The sequence below is a fragment of the Oryza sativa genome, chromosome 5 (genome assembly GCF_034140825.1).
Source record: "Oryza sativa Japonica Group chromosome 5, ASM3414082v1".
Taxonomy (NCBI): Eukaryota; Viridiplantae; Streptophyta; class Magnoliopsida; order Poales; family Poaceae; genus Oryza; species Oryza sativa.
In genome coordinates, this window is record NC_089039.1 from 7828220 (window position 1) to 7844959 (window position 16740).

The following is a 16740-nucleotide window of genomic DNA, read 5'->3' on the forward strand; positions in this document are numbered from 1 at the left end:
GTGAGACGCATCTACGAGACACATGCCATGCCATTATTCTATGGCGCAGGCGGTACATCATCCTCCCTGGGCGACAAGCGGCGTCTCGTGCACCATCTCCTCCGGCTCCGCCATCTCCTCCTCAGGATCCTGCACCGTCTCCTCCTCATGCTCCGCCAGCACCGTCTCCACCGCAGGCTCCAGCATCGACTCCTCCTCAGGATCCTGCACCGACTCCTCCTCGTGCTCCTACACCTACTCCCCCGCAAGCTCCTCTTCCGGCACCTTCAAAGTCAAGGGCCCCCCCAGCTCCACCGCTTGCCCACACAAGGGCAACAAAGAAGGCGAAAGTTGACGCCGCCAAGAACAAGGACCCAGGGTACGATTGCACGCAAGAGGAGCTTGACGCTTACGTTGCATCAGAAGTCAAGAGACAATTCAAGCCTCGAAGTCCAGAAAAGAAGATTCCTATAGACCCCAGTGTCAGGAACTTCTTCAGGGGTATGTCTGCATCTGTCAAGGAGGCCATCAAGCTATCAGACTATGAGCGAACGCTGAAGAAAGCATCTTCTGGAAAGTCCAAACCAGTCCCTCAGCTTGGAGAGCAACCAAACCAGGAGATCGAGCCGTTGGTGACCGGTAAAGAAATGACGATAGAACAATTTATTACTGACACCGGTCTAACTACGGATCAATTGCTAGGAGTCGCACCAATCGAAAAGGCGGAAGTGAAATACATGTACGAACTCGGTAAACCGCTTGTCAAGCCTGAGCTGCTGCAGTCCCTACCCACACAAATGTACAAGTTCCATCAGCTGTACATGGAGATGAGCGCCACCGGTAGAGAGATGATCGGAGCGAGGATCAGGGACACGGACTTCTTGCAAGGAGATGACATTCTCTGGATCAATTTCAGGGGAATCTACGAACTATACCAGCTGGACGCCCTCGACGTCTCTATTATGAATTGCTGGATTTTGTAAGTATATCGTTCAGTTAGATTTCTTACTATACGTCTCCTTTAATTAATTAGGTCCTTGTATATAAGTAGACCATAGAAAATAATATACTCCCTTTTATCGTTGTAGAATGGAGATTCAAAGGGCCCGACGGCGGAGGGTTTTCGATACTGGATTCATCGACCCTCGGAAAGTAAACGTCGCAATGCTCGACCAATATCCACAAGAAACAGAGGACAATCTCGTCCATCTCCTGAAGGCGCAGCATTACAAGACGTTCATACTGTTGCCATACAACACAGAGTTAGTTTAATTTTACTGTCTTCCTACATACCAAATTTCATTCCTGTACGAACTTGCTAAGTGTTTCATATGTAATGCATCCCACGCACATTGCAGATTCCACTGGGTGCTTTTACTCATCGACCTGGAGGCCTGCACCGTCAACGTATATGACTCAATGGATAAAAAAGAGTCTACGTTTGACAAGGTTTTCGAACTTATAGACAGGTACCGTCATAAGTTCCTTTGTTAATTAAGAAAATCTTGTTATGTTAATTGCTACTACGAATCATAGCTTTAAACTCCATGTAGGGCTTGGTATCGGTTCCGTCATTTGGTCCGCGGCAAATGGAGAGAAAGACTTAGGCGGAAGTTCAAATTTCCTATGAGTACACATGCTCTACATTTATATTTCTCCGATTCAAATACATACAAGTGTATATTAATTAGATCTCTCGTTGTTTGTCATTTATTTGTAGTGCGCAAAGCAAAAGCAGGGAACTAACTTGTGCGGCTATTACGTGTGCGAGTATTGCCACTGCCTTGCAAACCAAATCATCACCACAAGAGAGCTCGATGTACGTACAAATAAATTCAAAATTTCATTACGTAGCGATTTCTTGTTTAATTACTAATCAATTTCATACATTCATATAGTTTATTCGCATGAGGGATAACCTGACCACACACAAGGAATTTATCGCGGCGGTTCAAGAACAACTCATGGGATTCATCAACGAAGAAATCCTTGATCCCAAGGGTGAATTCTACTACGACGGAAACACAATTCACCGGTCCTTAGCTTCTGAGCTAGCAGCGAGTACTACTACGTCGAAATCGTAGCTAGCTAGGACATATAATGGATTGTAATTAATACATGACTACATATGTTTCTATATGCATGTGTACACATTTTCTATAATGTAAATATATTTTGTTCATATATATATCTATATACATATGCATTTGCATAACATATATATGTATAAATACATATATATTATGCATGTATATACATATAATATAATATAATATAATATATATATATATATACATATATATATGTATGCATATATATGTATTGAAACATATATATGCATGGTTTATATATATATATATATATATATATATATATATATATATATATATATATATATATATATATATATATATATATATATATATATATATATATATATAAACCATGCAGCAACAGGGGCATGCAAAAAAAAAAAAAAGGTCAGCTCGATCTTTAGTCCCGGTTGGTGTTACCAACCGGGACTAAAGATCGATCTTTACTCCCGGTTTGGAAACCGGGACTAAAGGGGGGTTACGAACCGGGACTACAAAGGGTTTCTCCACCAGTGGTATATCGCAATTGGAAATTCTAGCAATTGACAACTACTTGTGGGTAACCCCAAAGAGAGGTAACTTATAACAATTGAAAATTATGAAAGACCATACATACTACTTGCAGTATTTTTCTGAAGTTTAACCATGCTCAGAACAATGATTCAAATATACAGGGTGTACTTTGAGAACTTGTGCAGGCTAACAAATTGCCTTTCGTTATGCCACAATTTACTAGATTGACTATCTCCCAACATGTTGAGTGATCATTCAGGCCTAGTTTTGTCGCTAATGACAATAGAGGCATTCAAATAATCTAGTGATGAACAAAAAACAGTTGCACGAAAACAATGACATGAGAAAGAAACTATAGCTTAGGCCCAACATTATTACTCACTCAAAAGAGCTTCAAGATGAGCTAGTGCAGGCCTGTATGAGTAAAATTAAAGTAAGGAAATCTAAAAAGTAAACCTCCAGTCACCTCTTTAACTCACCTAATATAAAAAAAATAAATCAGAAGCAGAAGCTACTCTATTGGCACTTGGAAAATCATATGCCTAGGTACATATAATACCATTCAGCTGAATTAGTCCATTCATATGGCCTTACATTAATCAGGCAACTCTGTTTGATGGTTCCCTGCTCTGAAGAAGCATGCATCAAACTATGCTAAACAAGTATGTGGAAATTAGATTTTAGTTGTAGTTTTTACATTTTGGTTGCAGTCCTAGGAAGGCATGGAGCCAAGTATATTCTGGGTAGAAATGGGAATCAGTTGGAACTGAAGAGAGAGTACTAGGATTTTATTCGTTGCTGCTCTTTGTTAGTACACTGGTAGTACTTGTGATAGACTAATATTACTGTGCATTAGAAGATTCAGATAAGCTAGCTAGTGCAGCTTCTCTGAATCTCTGATACACAAAGTAGCTACTGATACAATGCACTCTGTCCCTACTCTTCTTATGTAACCACCACCCCCATGCAGGAGATGGCTAGCCAAACACTACTCCTGCCTCCCTCTCCTCCTACTGCCCCAATGAATGAATTTTTTTTGAAAATAATACGATTTTAATGGAAAATCACAAAAATATAAGTCGGTTAGACGAAATCGTAAGAATAGCACCCTGTCAAACAACCGGGGTTCGACAGGGTACTGCGGCAGTTCGATAGGTGATAAAAAAAACTTCAAAAAATCGGAAAAACACTGTAGCTTGAAAGTTCGATATGTCCTGAAGCGGTACTGTTCACGCGACCCTATCGAACTTTGTTAGTTCGACATGTTCCTGCCGATTCCTGTAGCAGTACTATTTTATTTATTTTTTTTTGGACCAACTACCCTGTCGAACTACCACACCCCCGTCGAATCAGGGTTGTTCGATAGAGTGCTGAACATGCGTTTTCGCCTAATCGACCCATATTTTTACAATTTTCCATTAAAATCGTATTATTTTTTAAAAGAATTCCCAATGGAACATACGAAAAAGTACTCAGAGACCCAATCACACCAACCAGCAGAGACCCCAAAGTTGCATCCAAGAACACACACAAGAAAAACCAAAAAGAACTGCACCAAGAACTGCAGGTCAAGCTTCCCTATCCTCTAATCCATTTTGCAGCCACTACGTACGTACCTCCATGCATGTCACTTCCGCTCGCTGTACTGTATATATTCACTGTCAGGGGTTCGATGCCGGCCGCCGCCACAGGCAAGCCAGGTGTGGGTTAAATGGCGTCAAGAAGCACTAACACTAGGACATGGGAGAAGAGAGGGGGAGGAAGTACGTACTCCTACTTACCGGCGGCTGCCGCAATAGCTAGCACCCCTGGCGACGGCGCCTGATCCGGTCGCGTCGCGTGGTTTTCTTCCACATACTCGCATTCACCCTGCCGCCTCGGCCCCACCTTGAATTCGCCAATGACGCCCTCCGCATGGCCGATCGATCGAGCTAGTCTGCCACGGAATTAGGTGACCTCGCTTCCTTCCCGCCCCAGCTGGCGGCCGCCGGCCTGCGCCTACCTCGTTGGGCGGTCGCATATATATATATATATATCACCTCCCTCACCCAAGGCCGCGGCCTGCACCGCGCGTCGTCGTCGCTGGCCGACCCTCGCCTCCTCCACTCCCGTCCTTCGAGCTCCTCATTCTCGCTCCACTCCGCGTCTCCGCCGCCGTGGGTGACAAGGCCAACGTGATCCTTTCACAAGCCCGGTTCCTCCAAGTGATGCCCGACATCCCCGCCTCCTCCTCATCGCATCGCCAGGTTCGTCGATCGGTTTAGGAGTTATTTCCGAGGATGACAATGCGGAAAGAAGAGGGGAAAGAGAGAGGGGCGACGACATGGTCCCACTGCATTTTTCTTTTAACTTAACTTTTTACCGAATACTCACTAATATGTCCCATGATTTTTTTCTGATTTTGTCAACGCCACGGTGGCGCTTGCACTGGTTTTAGATGTTGAGGGACGCGCCATATCTGGTATTTTGCAGTTCATGGACGAATTTCAAACTCGACGATAGATTTAGGGACCTAAAGTGAACTTATTCCTAATCGAATACACATTTTTTTCTATGGGCTGTGATTCAGTCCGCATTGAGGTGATCCGCAGCCCAACCCCAGCCATTCCCGGGCTAACCGAACAAGGCCTAAGGGAGATGTCAATTTTTGCATTCAATTGGAAGGGGAAACAAGCGGGAAGGCAGATCGAATCGGTGGCAGCGCTAGGGTTCCTCAAGCAGAAGAGGATTGACAGGCTTGGTGGGCTAGCCGGGGCATGGCCGTGTGAGGAGGAGGGAGGCCTCGGCCTTCACCTAGACCAAGCAAGGGAGAGGGGCGCATGAGCGGCGAGGGGTGAAGGAGGGAGGACTAGGTGGGCTGAGAAGGTTGTGGCCCAAGGGAGAGAGGAGACCTAGGAAGGAGAGGGAGATGGGGGAAAGGGGTAGAGGAAAGAGGAGATCACTCGTGGGCCGAATTGGAGGGAAACGGACGTCGAGCCAGATTCGGACCAAACAGAGGGAGAGGATTATTTTTATGTTTTTTATTTTAATAAACTCTGAAATTAGTTGTTGTTGCCCTAAAATCAGTTATTGTGCTACAAAAATTTAAGTAAAAATTGTTGAGAAATTTTAGAGTATGAAGAATTTAAGAGAGATACTCCAAGCGACATTCGATTTTTTTTTCTTGCGTGTATTTTTGTGTTTGAGATTTCTTTTATACTTTTAATTATTTCTATCATTTATTTTAGGAAGTGATTTTTAATTTGGGATGAATTTATCATGATGTGATAGGTTACAACCATTTCGTACCAATAAGAAACAAACAAAGTTAATTGCTCGTACATGTGGTTGAAGAGTCACGTATCTAGGAGAGAGGGAGGGGCCGCCTCCGTCGCTGCCGGTGCTCGAGCTCCCCCCTTCGCCAGATCTAGGAGGGGGGGGGAGGGGAATGGGAGGAGAGGCGCCGCTGCCAGCGCCCGAGCTCCCCCGGCCTCTGCTGGATCTAGGAGGGAGAGAGAGGAAGGGGAGGGGAGGCGCCGCCTTCACCACTGTCGGCGCCCGAGCTCCCCTCTCCGCCGGATTTGGGAGGGGCCGCGTCGCATTCGCTGAAGTCGCCTCCCCCATCCGCCTGCTAATGCCGCTGCCGGCACACTCCCCTTTATGTGACTCGTGAAATATGTGGTTGTGGGATCCCCTTTATTGCTAAGCTCCACCGCACCTCCTGTCCGTCATCACTATTTGCAAGAAGCATCTGAACACAGTCATATCTAGATATCCCAATTAAGCTTGAGGCCACTAGATCCGGTGGCTTCGAGCTCATGAAGCCACTAGATTGATCAAGCCCTCAGGGAAAGCAGGGAATGAGAAGAGGGTGCACAACAACATATTGTGGGAGGCTAAGGTCGTCGGATACATGAGAGGGGAGGAGGGTGAACCGCACTGTGCACAAAAGAGGGGGCGGAACGGGATAGTTGGGTATGCACCACAGCTCGAGAACTTAGCCGACTACTTCGCTTTCTACGGCTTATGAGTATCGCTGCTGTGTTAAAACTAACAGTGATTTATACTATCATTGCCCCTTTTATCTTTAGTTAGCAGCGAAAAATGTACCTGTGATCTTAGAACTGACAGGTTCATCGAAAAATGTACTCCATCTCTTCAGAAGCCCATTTGTATGGTAGCTAGTGCTGTAGTGCACGCGTTTGAAGGTGACAGAGATGGAGTGTCTAAGGTAGCATATGTGCGTGCATGGCAGAGCAAATAGAAGGTTAGGAATTCACAATATTTGTCCCCTAATTTCCTGTCGATTGACATACAGAAAATCCATATATAGATGCACACAAATAATTCAGCAACATCGAAGACAAATAATATTGCTGACTTAACTCAGTAAATAACTGATACAAATTAACTGTCAATATACATATATGTGATATGGGATATCAACTTTAATTTCCTACATACACCAGCCGAGCAACTGACGGAATATTGACACTACCGCGCAAGCTTTTCTGCTTCTGATGATAAATCAAAGCACGGTAGTATGAGCAAAGTGTTCACTGACTTGCTAGATTTTACATATACATATCAAAGGGGGCATCAACTTTTGCAAGGTCTCCTTCTTGAACTGAAGCTTCTTAATTTGCAGATCCAGAAGCTTAATTAATTATACTATAGCTAGCTACCTCTCACTCCCATAGCATCAAGAGCAATCAACCTTACAGGTAATTTTTTTTCTTACCAGAGAATGACTGCTCATGATGTTATGACGACGTTACTCCTGCACCCAATGCACACTCTGTTCTCCATTCTTAAGAGACCTATTTCGTCTGTAGCCTCCTCATGCATCAACATATAGTACTCGCTGTGCCGCCACGCTTTGTATGCACGAATCTCAACGATGCATTCTACCGTAGGATCCCGCCGAGCGGCGCCGGGGCCCAGTAGTCAGCGGCATTGTCCCCTCCAAAGTGCGACGTGCACGACACTGGAACGAGGCACAGCCCCCGGCTCCTCAGGTCCTTCTTTCCATCGTCGTTTGCTCCCTAATAACAATTATCAAATGCCATGAAATTATTATACAGAAAAAAATACATATAGGAGCTAGTAACATGCATGTTAATTTTCGCAACTATTATCAGTATATATAGTAACTATATGTAGGTGCTTTTAGTGAAAAAAAGGGAAAAAGAAACATATGAGTATGGTATTAATTTTGCCCTTGAAAACTTATATATAACAACATGCCATGCACTCTAGTCGACACAGTACTCATGTATATACATCATTGTGAAAATGGCTTTGAAGCTAAGCAAAGAGCATACATACCTGCTGCTCAGGTTGGGCTGCAGGCTGCTGTGCTCCAGTGTTGCCATTATGGTTTAGCAACTGCACAAGGAACCACACACAAACAAAAAAGATATAAGGAAAAAAGTGGCTTGGAGCTGGAAAGGAATATCTATATAGATAGATTATATTCTTATATCTATAAGAATTAATAATCATGTGCATGTACAGATCTACACTAACCTGGCCAGGGTATTCCGGGAAGAGGCCAGGGTTCCTTTCTCCAACTGGTCCCTATAAAATCAAAAGGAAAGTAACTGTGTCACATGTCAACGTTGCACGTACAAGCGTGCAAAAAAGCTGAGGGGAGAATATTTTTTTGGGTGTGGTAAAATGATTGAACCCATGAGTTGTACTGGCCCATGGTTGTCTCAGATGCATATGGCCAATGTCAACTAAACTAAGAACGTTATGGTGGTAATATCTATCTTATCCATGTCTGTGTACTTTGCATGGGTTTTTTTTTTCTCTCATGTGATGATGACACAATTAATCTTGTACTAAGCTGTTTGAAAGTTTTAAAATGGAGAAGTCAATTTTACTACGATGAACTATTTTGCTGCTTCACTTGAACTACTGAACTAAGACACTTTACTTAATTGCAAATGGCATTCCTCTTTTTTTATTCTCCTTATATAAGTTATATTTTAAGTTGAAATCTTGCGAGGTGATATATTGCGTGAAACCTTTTTGTACAGGAATACTTTTTTATATAAACCTATGATTAATTTAATATATGAGATAGTAAAGTGGATTTAGTAGCTATAAATTTTTTTTTGAAAATAAATATGGACACAAGGTATAATTTTTCTTGAATATTTTTCAATCAGTTTATGAGAAATTTAAACTCTTAAGTAGGGTCTTAATTTTCTTGATATCCAACATTGTAGACTTTTCATCGATAATTTATTCCATGCTTTAAAAAAATTGAAAACTACTGGTTTATGTCCCTTCTCCACGGGTAATAAAAATGTATAATATATAACCGATATAGTTTTACGCAAATAGATATGAACATTTTATGTGCAGAATAAAAATTTAACACAGAAAATAAATTATAATATAGTTATACTATACAAAAATAGATTTACAGACAGAAAAAATTGGCATGTTAAACTTTTCTTTGCTTTAGAAACACAAAATTTATACATCTACAAGAGTGCATTTATATTAATTGGTTTTTAGCGGCTAATATGTTCTAGTCGATTTGATGCCTTAAGCATGCTAAGCTTTAAAAAAATTATATATATCATAGCTATACATATTGTATATATGCAGTAGTAACCCTCATTGTCTGAACAATATGCCATTGATGGCAGGAGTTTCATGCATGTATAAAGGACATGTAGTTATTCAGTGGCATATACAAAATTAATTAATTTGGGAGGTTATTCAGATCTATTATTCTAAACATATAAATCATCAGGACATACTCACTTGTTTTAAATTTTTTGAGTTACTATTTCTTATATATATCTAATCAAATGCCCCAATTTTTAAGGAAATTTTTCTTCCATTCCATGAAAAAAAAACACGTGCAACTATGCATGGATTTGCAAACATGAAAATATTTTCTGGATTCGCACATAAATTCATGGAGGTTATATATATTTGTTTTCAGAACAGAGCTTGCCGTCATGCACGTAGTATAAAGATTTATAAAAGATCTAAAGCCTTTGGCCCCAAAGGTCACCAAAAGGATGATCCTACTCAGCCTAACCTTTGATGAAAGGGTTTTTTTTAGAATGCCTTTGATAAAGAGTTTTGTTCACCTATGATAGTATGGATCTACAAAGCCAAGGCAAAGCTAGCCTAAGTTCGCGTTGCACGGCACCCCTGCACGTGTGTAGGGCATCTTCTCGCTCGTATATAGATACTCCTTTCCTCTTTGTGCTCATATATAGCCTTATACTACGTGCGTAAATATGAGAGAAAGAGAGAGAGAGAGAGAGAGAGAGATGCAACAACGAACTTACATTTTGCATAGGACCGGTCCCGTTGGCGTCGCCCATGTAAGGGTAGCTCAGAGCCTGCACACACAAGAAACAACATCCTATGGTCATCAAGAGAGACATATGTTTGTTTTTTTAAGAAGATAAATATAGAGCTAGGGCATGAACAACTAGAAAATTATTAGCGGTTAATTGAGTTTTAATCATTACAATTTTGAAAAAAAGAAAAGATTTATCTAATATTTTAAAGCAACTTATTTATAAAAATTGTTCACACGAAATACACGGTTTAGCAATTTTAAAAACATTCAGACGGATACCGAGGTAAAACCTACATTTTAGTTAGAAAAAAGAGGGCAAGAGATGTAGAAAGCTAGAAGAGCAGAGAGAGAGAGAGAGTCAATCCTCTACTGGTCTCTGAAACACATAAAACAACTACTCTATTTTATAAAAAATCAATCTAATACCGGATGTGACACATTCAAATACTATAAATTTTGAGACATAGAACACTACTACTACCTCCGTTTTTTAATAAATCACACTTAAAGTACTATGAGTGATAAAATAACTCATAACAAAATAAATTACAATTACGTAATTTTTTTTAGTAAGACGAATAGTCAAACATGTGAGAAAAAGTCAACAGCGTCATCTATTAAAAAACAGAGGGAGTACAAAACACCTAATAGGTATCGACTTATAGGTGTCGATTTATTTAAAACCAATACCTATTTAACCGGTCTCCCATCACTACGAGACGAAGAACTAGATAACAACGACATTGCACTTGGCTAAAACGACATCTCCATCAATCGATCTCGCTGCAGCCGCAGATGCAGATGCAGATGCAGCTGCTGAAGCCCATGCACGCACAGCCATGACCATGAGCCATCTCTCGCCGTGCAGCTAACTTTAACAGCGTGCGCTCCCGCTCAGACCTAGCCCGGCCCCGCCCCCATTTTGCATGCATATTCTCTCCCATCTTTTCGTTTCCCGCCCGCACTGTGTGCCAGTATCACATGTACCTCCTCTACGACTACTGTCCCTTACTTGTGGGGACACTCCTCTGTGGGCCCCACTTTGCAGAGGCAGAAGTTTCTTTTCTTTTTTTCCTTGGAAAAATGTTACTGTGGCTGAAACAGCTAGAGTAGCTGAAGAGACTGGCACAATGCTGCAACTGCCTGCAGTGCAAATATTCCCTGTTCACCCATACTTATTCCATCTCAATGTCCCATACATATACTACTCTTCTGTCTTAAAAAAAAAGACAAACCCACATATATCCAGATTCGTAGCTAGAATTGAGTTTTTTCTTGGACGGATGGGGTATGCAATATATATGCCCATTACAAAGAAGATTGATCACACTCTCTCCATTTTAGAATATATCTATTTATAATTAGGAACTTGATAAAAATAACGGGAAGTATTTTTTTTCACCCTCTAAATTAAACACACACGCACACACGCAGACAGAGCTATAGAAAGTGAGAGAGAGAGATTGGACCTCAATTTGACTCAGGAGGAATCTGATATAGCCAATGGTCTCTTGCAGTACAGACGCTGTGTCAGTCTGTAAAAGGAGGCACGTGTGTCAGAGATTTACTTTACTTGGACACAACCCCTCGAGTGAAAACCAGCAACAAAGAAATAAAGGAGCTACTCTTACCTTGCTACTGGCTCGATGCATGGCATGGCACAAACTATAGATAATTGCATGTAACATCATCAACATATGAATAAAACTATTCTAAGTCATCCATAGCCTATTTGCATACTGTGCATGACAACACATTCAGATCTTGATGTAATCCATCTCCCTCTATACTTATATATATATAATGCAACTGATTGTTGCTAGCTTATTACTAATCTCTAAAATTAACCATGAAAGCGGTTAACTGAAGTTTCATGTCTTTTTGTTACCTTGCCAAATGGGGATACAATCTGATGAAGTGCAGTTATTCTATCCCCTAGCCTCTCCTTCCTCACCTGAAAACAAATTATCACACCTAAGAAACCTCCTAATGTAAGGATTATGTTAACATATATACTACATAATCCAAGATATTCCAAATGGAAACTACTGCCAAATGTTGTGATTTTCTGTGCACGAACTTCCAAAGTAAGCACACTTTATGCGTGCGTGCAGAGAGAGAGAGAGAGAGAGGGATGGGGCTTGTGTGCCATGGAAAGCAGGGAGGATGATGAGGAAGAAACCTTTAGAGTAGATTGTGCTGAAGAGGAGGCCTGAACCCTAGCCTTCTTGAGGGCCGAACCAGTCGCTGTGCTGTTACACTAGAGAAAGACAAAGAAAGGCAAAGCGTGAATAATCATGACCCCAATTTCATCTTGTCCCGAGAAGAAGAAGAAGAAAAAAACACACATCTCTCTACCCTCTCTAAAGTGAATTCTCTCCCCAGTGATTCTACATCTAAACATTCACTGACCTCTCATGTACTACTACAGCAGTTAGCCATAAAGAAGAACAAGGCTAAGAGTATGACCAAATTAAAGATCTCATGTTAAGCTAGCTCTGTCAATGGATACTGTATACATGACCAACACTCTTACCAAGATATCATGAAAAGAACATGCTATGCAAAACATCAAGTGGTAACTTTGACCAGAGTGGATTTCCCATGGGACATGAAAACATGTACCTTTTTCATGGAAATAAATAATAATAATAGCACACTTTCAATTCGTGGAACTATGGAGGACAGAATGCACCATTGCCAAGAGATTGTATTAATTGAGTATTGACAGCCCGTAAAAGCCTTGGCCTAGAGGATCATTAGGGAGAACATGATCAAACTTATAACTTTTCCACCAAACATGTGTAGCAGTATGAGGAAGAGAAGTATGCTTTGGAAACTGCAACTTTTCAAAGAGGGGATGAACATAGCTTATATACTCGATGAAAAACCTAAAGATCTGTCAAACACGTAAAATTCTCATTTTGGATACACCTGGTAATCCATTGCATTCCATGTAGCTATTTTTTTTAAAAGAAAATAGAATATGAAGAATACATATCTCTGGCCTCTAGACCTACAGTGCATCCTGCCTTATGTATGCATATGCATGTATAATTGAAACAAGCCATAAAAAATGCCAAACATTTATCTAAAAAAAATTTTGGAAAATGACAAAGCAAAAGAGAACAAGATGCAAGACCAATACTACTTGAGAGCTAATGATCTACACACACCAAGATCAAATTACAATCTTACCTCTGATGAATTATCGGAGTTGTGGTGGTGGCTCCGGAGCTCCGGCGGCGCCGCGGTGTTGGAGAAGTCGAGCATGTTGCTGCCGAGGCTGGTGGTGATGCATGACCTAGGAGAGGAAGCCATGAGCATCTGGCTCAGCTGAGACTTGTTGCTAGCACCTCCTCCTGCTGCTGCTGCTTGGATCTCATGCTGATGATCACCAGCAAGGTGGCTCCCATAGAAGCTGTAAGCAGCAGCAGCAGCAGTGGCTGCAGCTTGAGCCATGGAGCCCTCCTCCTTCATGCCACCAACCATGCATGCACTGGCTGCAGCTGCAGCAGCGTGATCTCCCCAATTCTCTAATCCCTTTGACAGGAGAGCCGCAGTGGCGCTGTACCTCTCCTGATCTCCAGCTAATCCCCCACTGTTTTGATTGCATGCAAAAAAAAGTGCAGTTAATTAGCTTTGTTTGCACAAGGAGCACACACACAGATGAGCACAAGAACATGAGTCCATGGAGATGGAAACAACTGCAGCAGAGTTAGTAGCATGAACACATGCTTGTATATATCTCTCTGATGATGGGTTAGCAGAAAAGGAGAAGAACATTAGGAAAGGCTTGATCTACTATAGGACAAAGTGGGTTAACCACTTTATTCCTTCTCCCTAGAGCTACACTTAAGTATGCTGTTTAACTATAGTTTAATTTACATGGATGTGCATGGCTGGCTTGTTTCTTATTTGAATCTCTCTCTCCCTGCTTGAACATGATCAGGAGGCCATGAACTGAATATAGAAAATAGAGATAGATAAGGAGAGAAGAGAAGGAGAGAGGTGTTTACAGAAGCAGTTGGCTCCATGACTCCGGCATGCTGCTCTCATGGCCGCCGCCGCCGCCGTCGTGCAAGCTCGGAAGAGAAGCGGCGGCGCCGGCGGTGCCGTTCATCGGAACTAGACCTGGAGAGCTGTGCTGAAACTGCTGCGAGAAGATCAACGATGGAGAAGACAAGGAGGGCATGTTAGGAGAGGCCTCTTGATCCTCATGGCATGGCTTCAAGCTGCCCATCAAACTGCCGGCGCCGCCGCCGCTGCCGACGCCGGTAGCCGTGCCTGTACTACTGCCGCTCCAGATCATCTGCTGCACCAGGGAGCTCTGGAATTCTCCTCTATTCATCACTGCTAGTGACAGAGAGGAGAGTATTAAAGGATATGTAGAAACAAAGATGATGAGTTCTTGCTTGCTTCAAGCTAAGCTAGCTGTGGGAAAGGAATGTGTGTTTTGCTAGCTTAGCTTTGGCCTCTCTTTGCATGCACACAACTTGTGTACTGGAAATCTCAGGTCAATCTTAAAGGGGCCAGTGGCTTAATTTTCTCTTTGAGGAGAGAGAGAGGACAGCTGCAACAACAAGGAGAGAAGAAAGAAACAGGAGAGGAGAGATGGAGAAGAAGAAGAAGAAGAAGAAAAAGCATAGGGCCTGTTTGGAGAGGAATCTGGGCTTTGTTTTGTTTTCCTCCTCTCTTCCTTTTGCTTCACTCCTTTATTTTGTGAACTTTCCCTTGCTTTCCTCCCCCTCTCCCTGCAGCCTCTCTCATTCTTTTTCTCTCTTGCTCTCACATATACATACATGCATACATTTTTTTTCTTTCTCCCCATAAGTTTTTTCTTTTCTTTATTTCCATTCTTCCCTGTCACTTTTGCTTTATCATTAAAGTGATGTAGGAAAGGTATGTGAGACACACCATTCCGGACCAAAAGGAGCGGTTTAAAGACGAGGCCGGTGCTTGTTAATAATCCTGGTTACGTTTAATTTCATGTAGTACCTTTCAAGCCTCCAATTAATTGATTGATTAATTAATTAAGTAGGAGCTGATGATGATAATTAGCCATGATATGAAGACGCTGTTAAATCTGTAGTGTGTGTAGTAGATGCAAGAGAGTAATTACCTCTGCAACACGCACATACACAGGGGATATATATGCAGCAACAGTAGTGCACGCATGCATGCACGCACAGAAAGCGATCATTTAGAAGTGGAAAGAATATCCGTTTACTTAAAATATTCGTCCTCTCATGAATGTGGCGTTTGTATCTGTATCAAGGAAAAACGGAAATGATACGGTTTTCTTGCTTTATTTCAGGGAAAAAAAGTACTATCAGTGTACTATATAAGTAGTGTAAATTCTTTTGGAATATAGTATATATATACATGTTTTTTTAAAATAGGGAAGTGTAGTAGTGTACTCTCGCTCTCTACGTTAACTACTACCTCCATCCAAAAAAACCGTAGTTTTGCACTGTTTATGTCCAATGTTTGACCGTCCGTTTTATTTAAAATTTTATTATAATTAATATTTTTTTATTGTTATTAGATAATAAAACATGAATAGTATTTTATGTGTAACTGATTTTTTAAAGTTTTTTATAAACTTTTCAAATAAGATGGACGGTTAGACGTTTGATACGGAAACCACAATTGTTTTTAAAATGGGACGGAGGTAGTACTAGATGCACACAACAATTACAGTACCATCGTTGTTTTGTTAAATTACAGTACTTTGTTTGGGATCTAACGTGATACTATATATATTAATTGCCAACATGATATTTGGTCGTATCAGTTCGATCGGTAAGGGGATCCACCAAAAAACAAAAGTTGCTTGACTAGCAACCGAACAGGTGAGGACCAAGCAAATCTTGTTTGTTTTGAGAAAAAATGTTTTGATGCTCGATCGCCCAAAAGCTGATAAAGCATAATTGTGAAACAAACTGATTGATTTAAAGCTATCCGCTACTTGTACAGCTTTCTTTAAGGCTCTCATTTTTTCCCTAAAGCACATATATTATAGTAGAACAATATTATGCCCTCTGCATTTCTATTTGAAAAGCCCTAGGATCAAACTTTCATAAAGAAGTATTATTCATAACTAGTGGAATATATCTCAGTTGTATTATATTATCCATGGAAACTAGTGGAAAATGTAGCACAACGTAAATTTAGCATATGCATACACTACAAAGTTCAATTAACAGCATCTACTTAACTGGTACATGTATATTCATAATTTGTTACCATGTTTGGTCTGTTTAAAGCATGCAAAGGCTTTTACATTCAGCAAATGTAACCTTACATCAATTTATATGTATAATTAGTTTGCATATATAGTACTTCACTGTTTAGTTCAATAATTATTCCATGAAAAAAAATAAGCAATCCAAGATTCCTATTAGAAACCCAAAACAAATTATCCCACTCAAATAGCTCAAATAGAGAAACATGTTTTATATACAGATCTGACTCGCCCAAGAAAACAGTACTCAACTTCCACTCTGAATTTCCATGTCTTCTATATATATCATCCCAATTTTTTTAACCCATGTTTATTTTCCTTAACTATTCACAAAAACTCAATATGAGATTGTTGAATAAATTAATGAGTTAAAACATAATTTTAACCACTGAATAGATCATTAGTGGTTCTTTGTGAATATGCCAAGAAAACAATAATTCTTACACCTATTAAAGAAGGTATCAGTAATGTCTAGATGCATTAGTGATTTCTGTCAATTATTCCTACCGATCCATCATAAAAAAGTCTTATAGTGTATTTTTCTACGTTTCGCACCCACTAGCTTGCTCTGAAGTCTAGTAGTAAATTCA

General features: G+C 40.9%; 1 protein-coding gene across 1 annotated transcript; it reads right to left on the reverse strand.

Annotated features, from left to right (window-relative positions):
* Window positions 1-6911: 6911 nt before the first annotated feature.
* LOC4338155 (transcription factor bHLH68) lies at window positions 6912-14417 on the reverse strand. Its single transcript, XM_015781968.3, has 9 exons — window positions 13923-14417; window positions 13102-13504; window positions 12086-12163; window positions 11792-11857; window positions 11373-11438; window positions 9887-9940; window positions 8094-8144; window positions 7893-7952; window positions 6912-7609 (listed from the first exon to the last, which is right to left on the reverse strand). The coding sequence occupies exons 1-9, from the start codon at window positions 14252-14254 to the stop codon at window positions 7472-7474; spliced, it is 1248 nt and encodes a 415-aa protein (XP_015637454.1). The 5' UTR covers window positions 14255-14417; the 3' UTR covers window positions 6912-7471.
* Between the last annotated feature and the right edge of the window lie 2323 nt (window positions 14418-16740).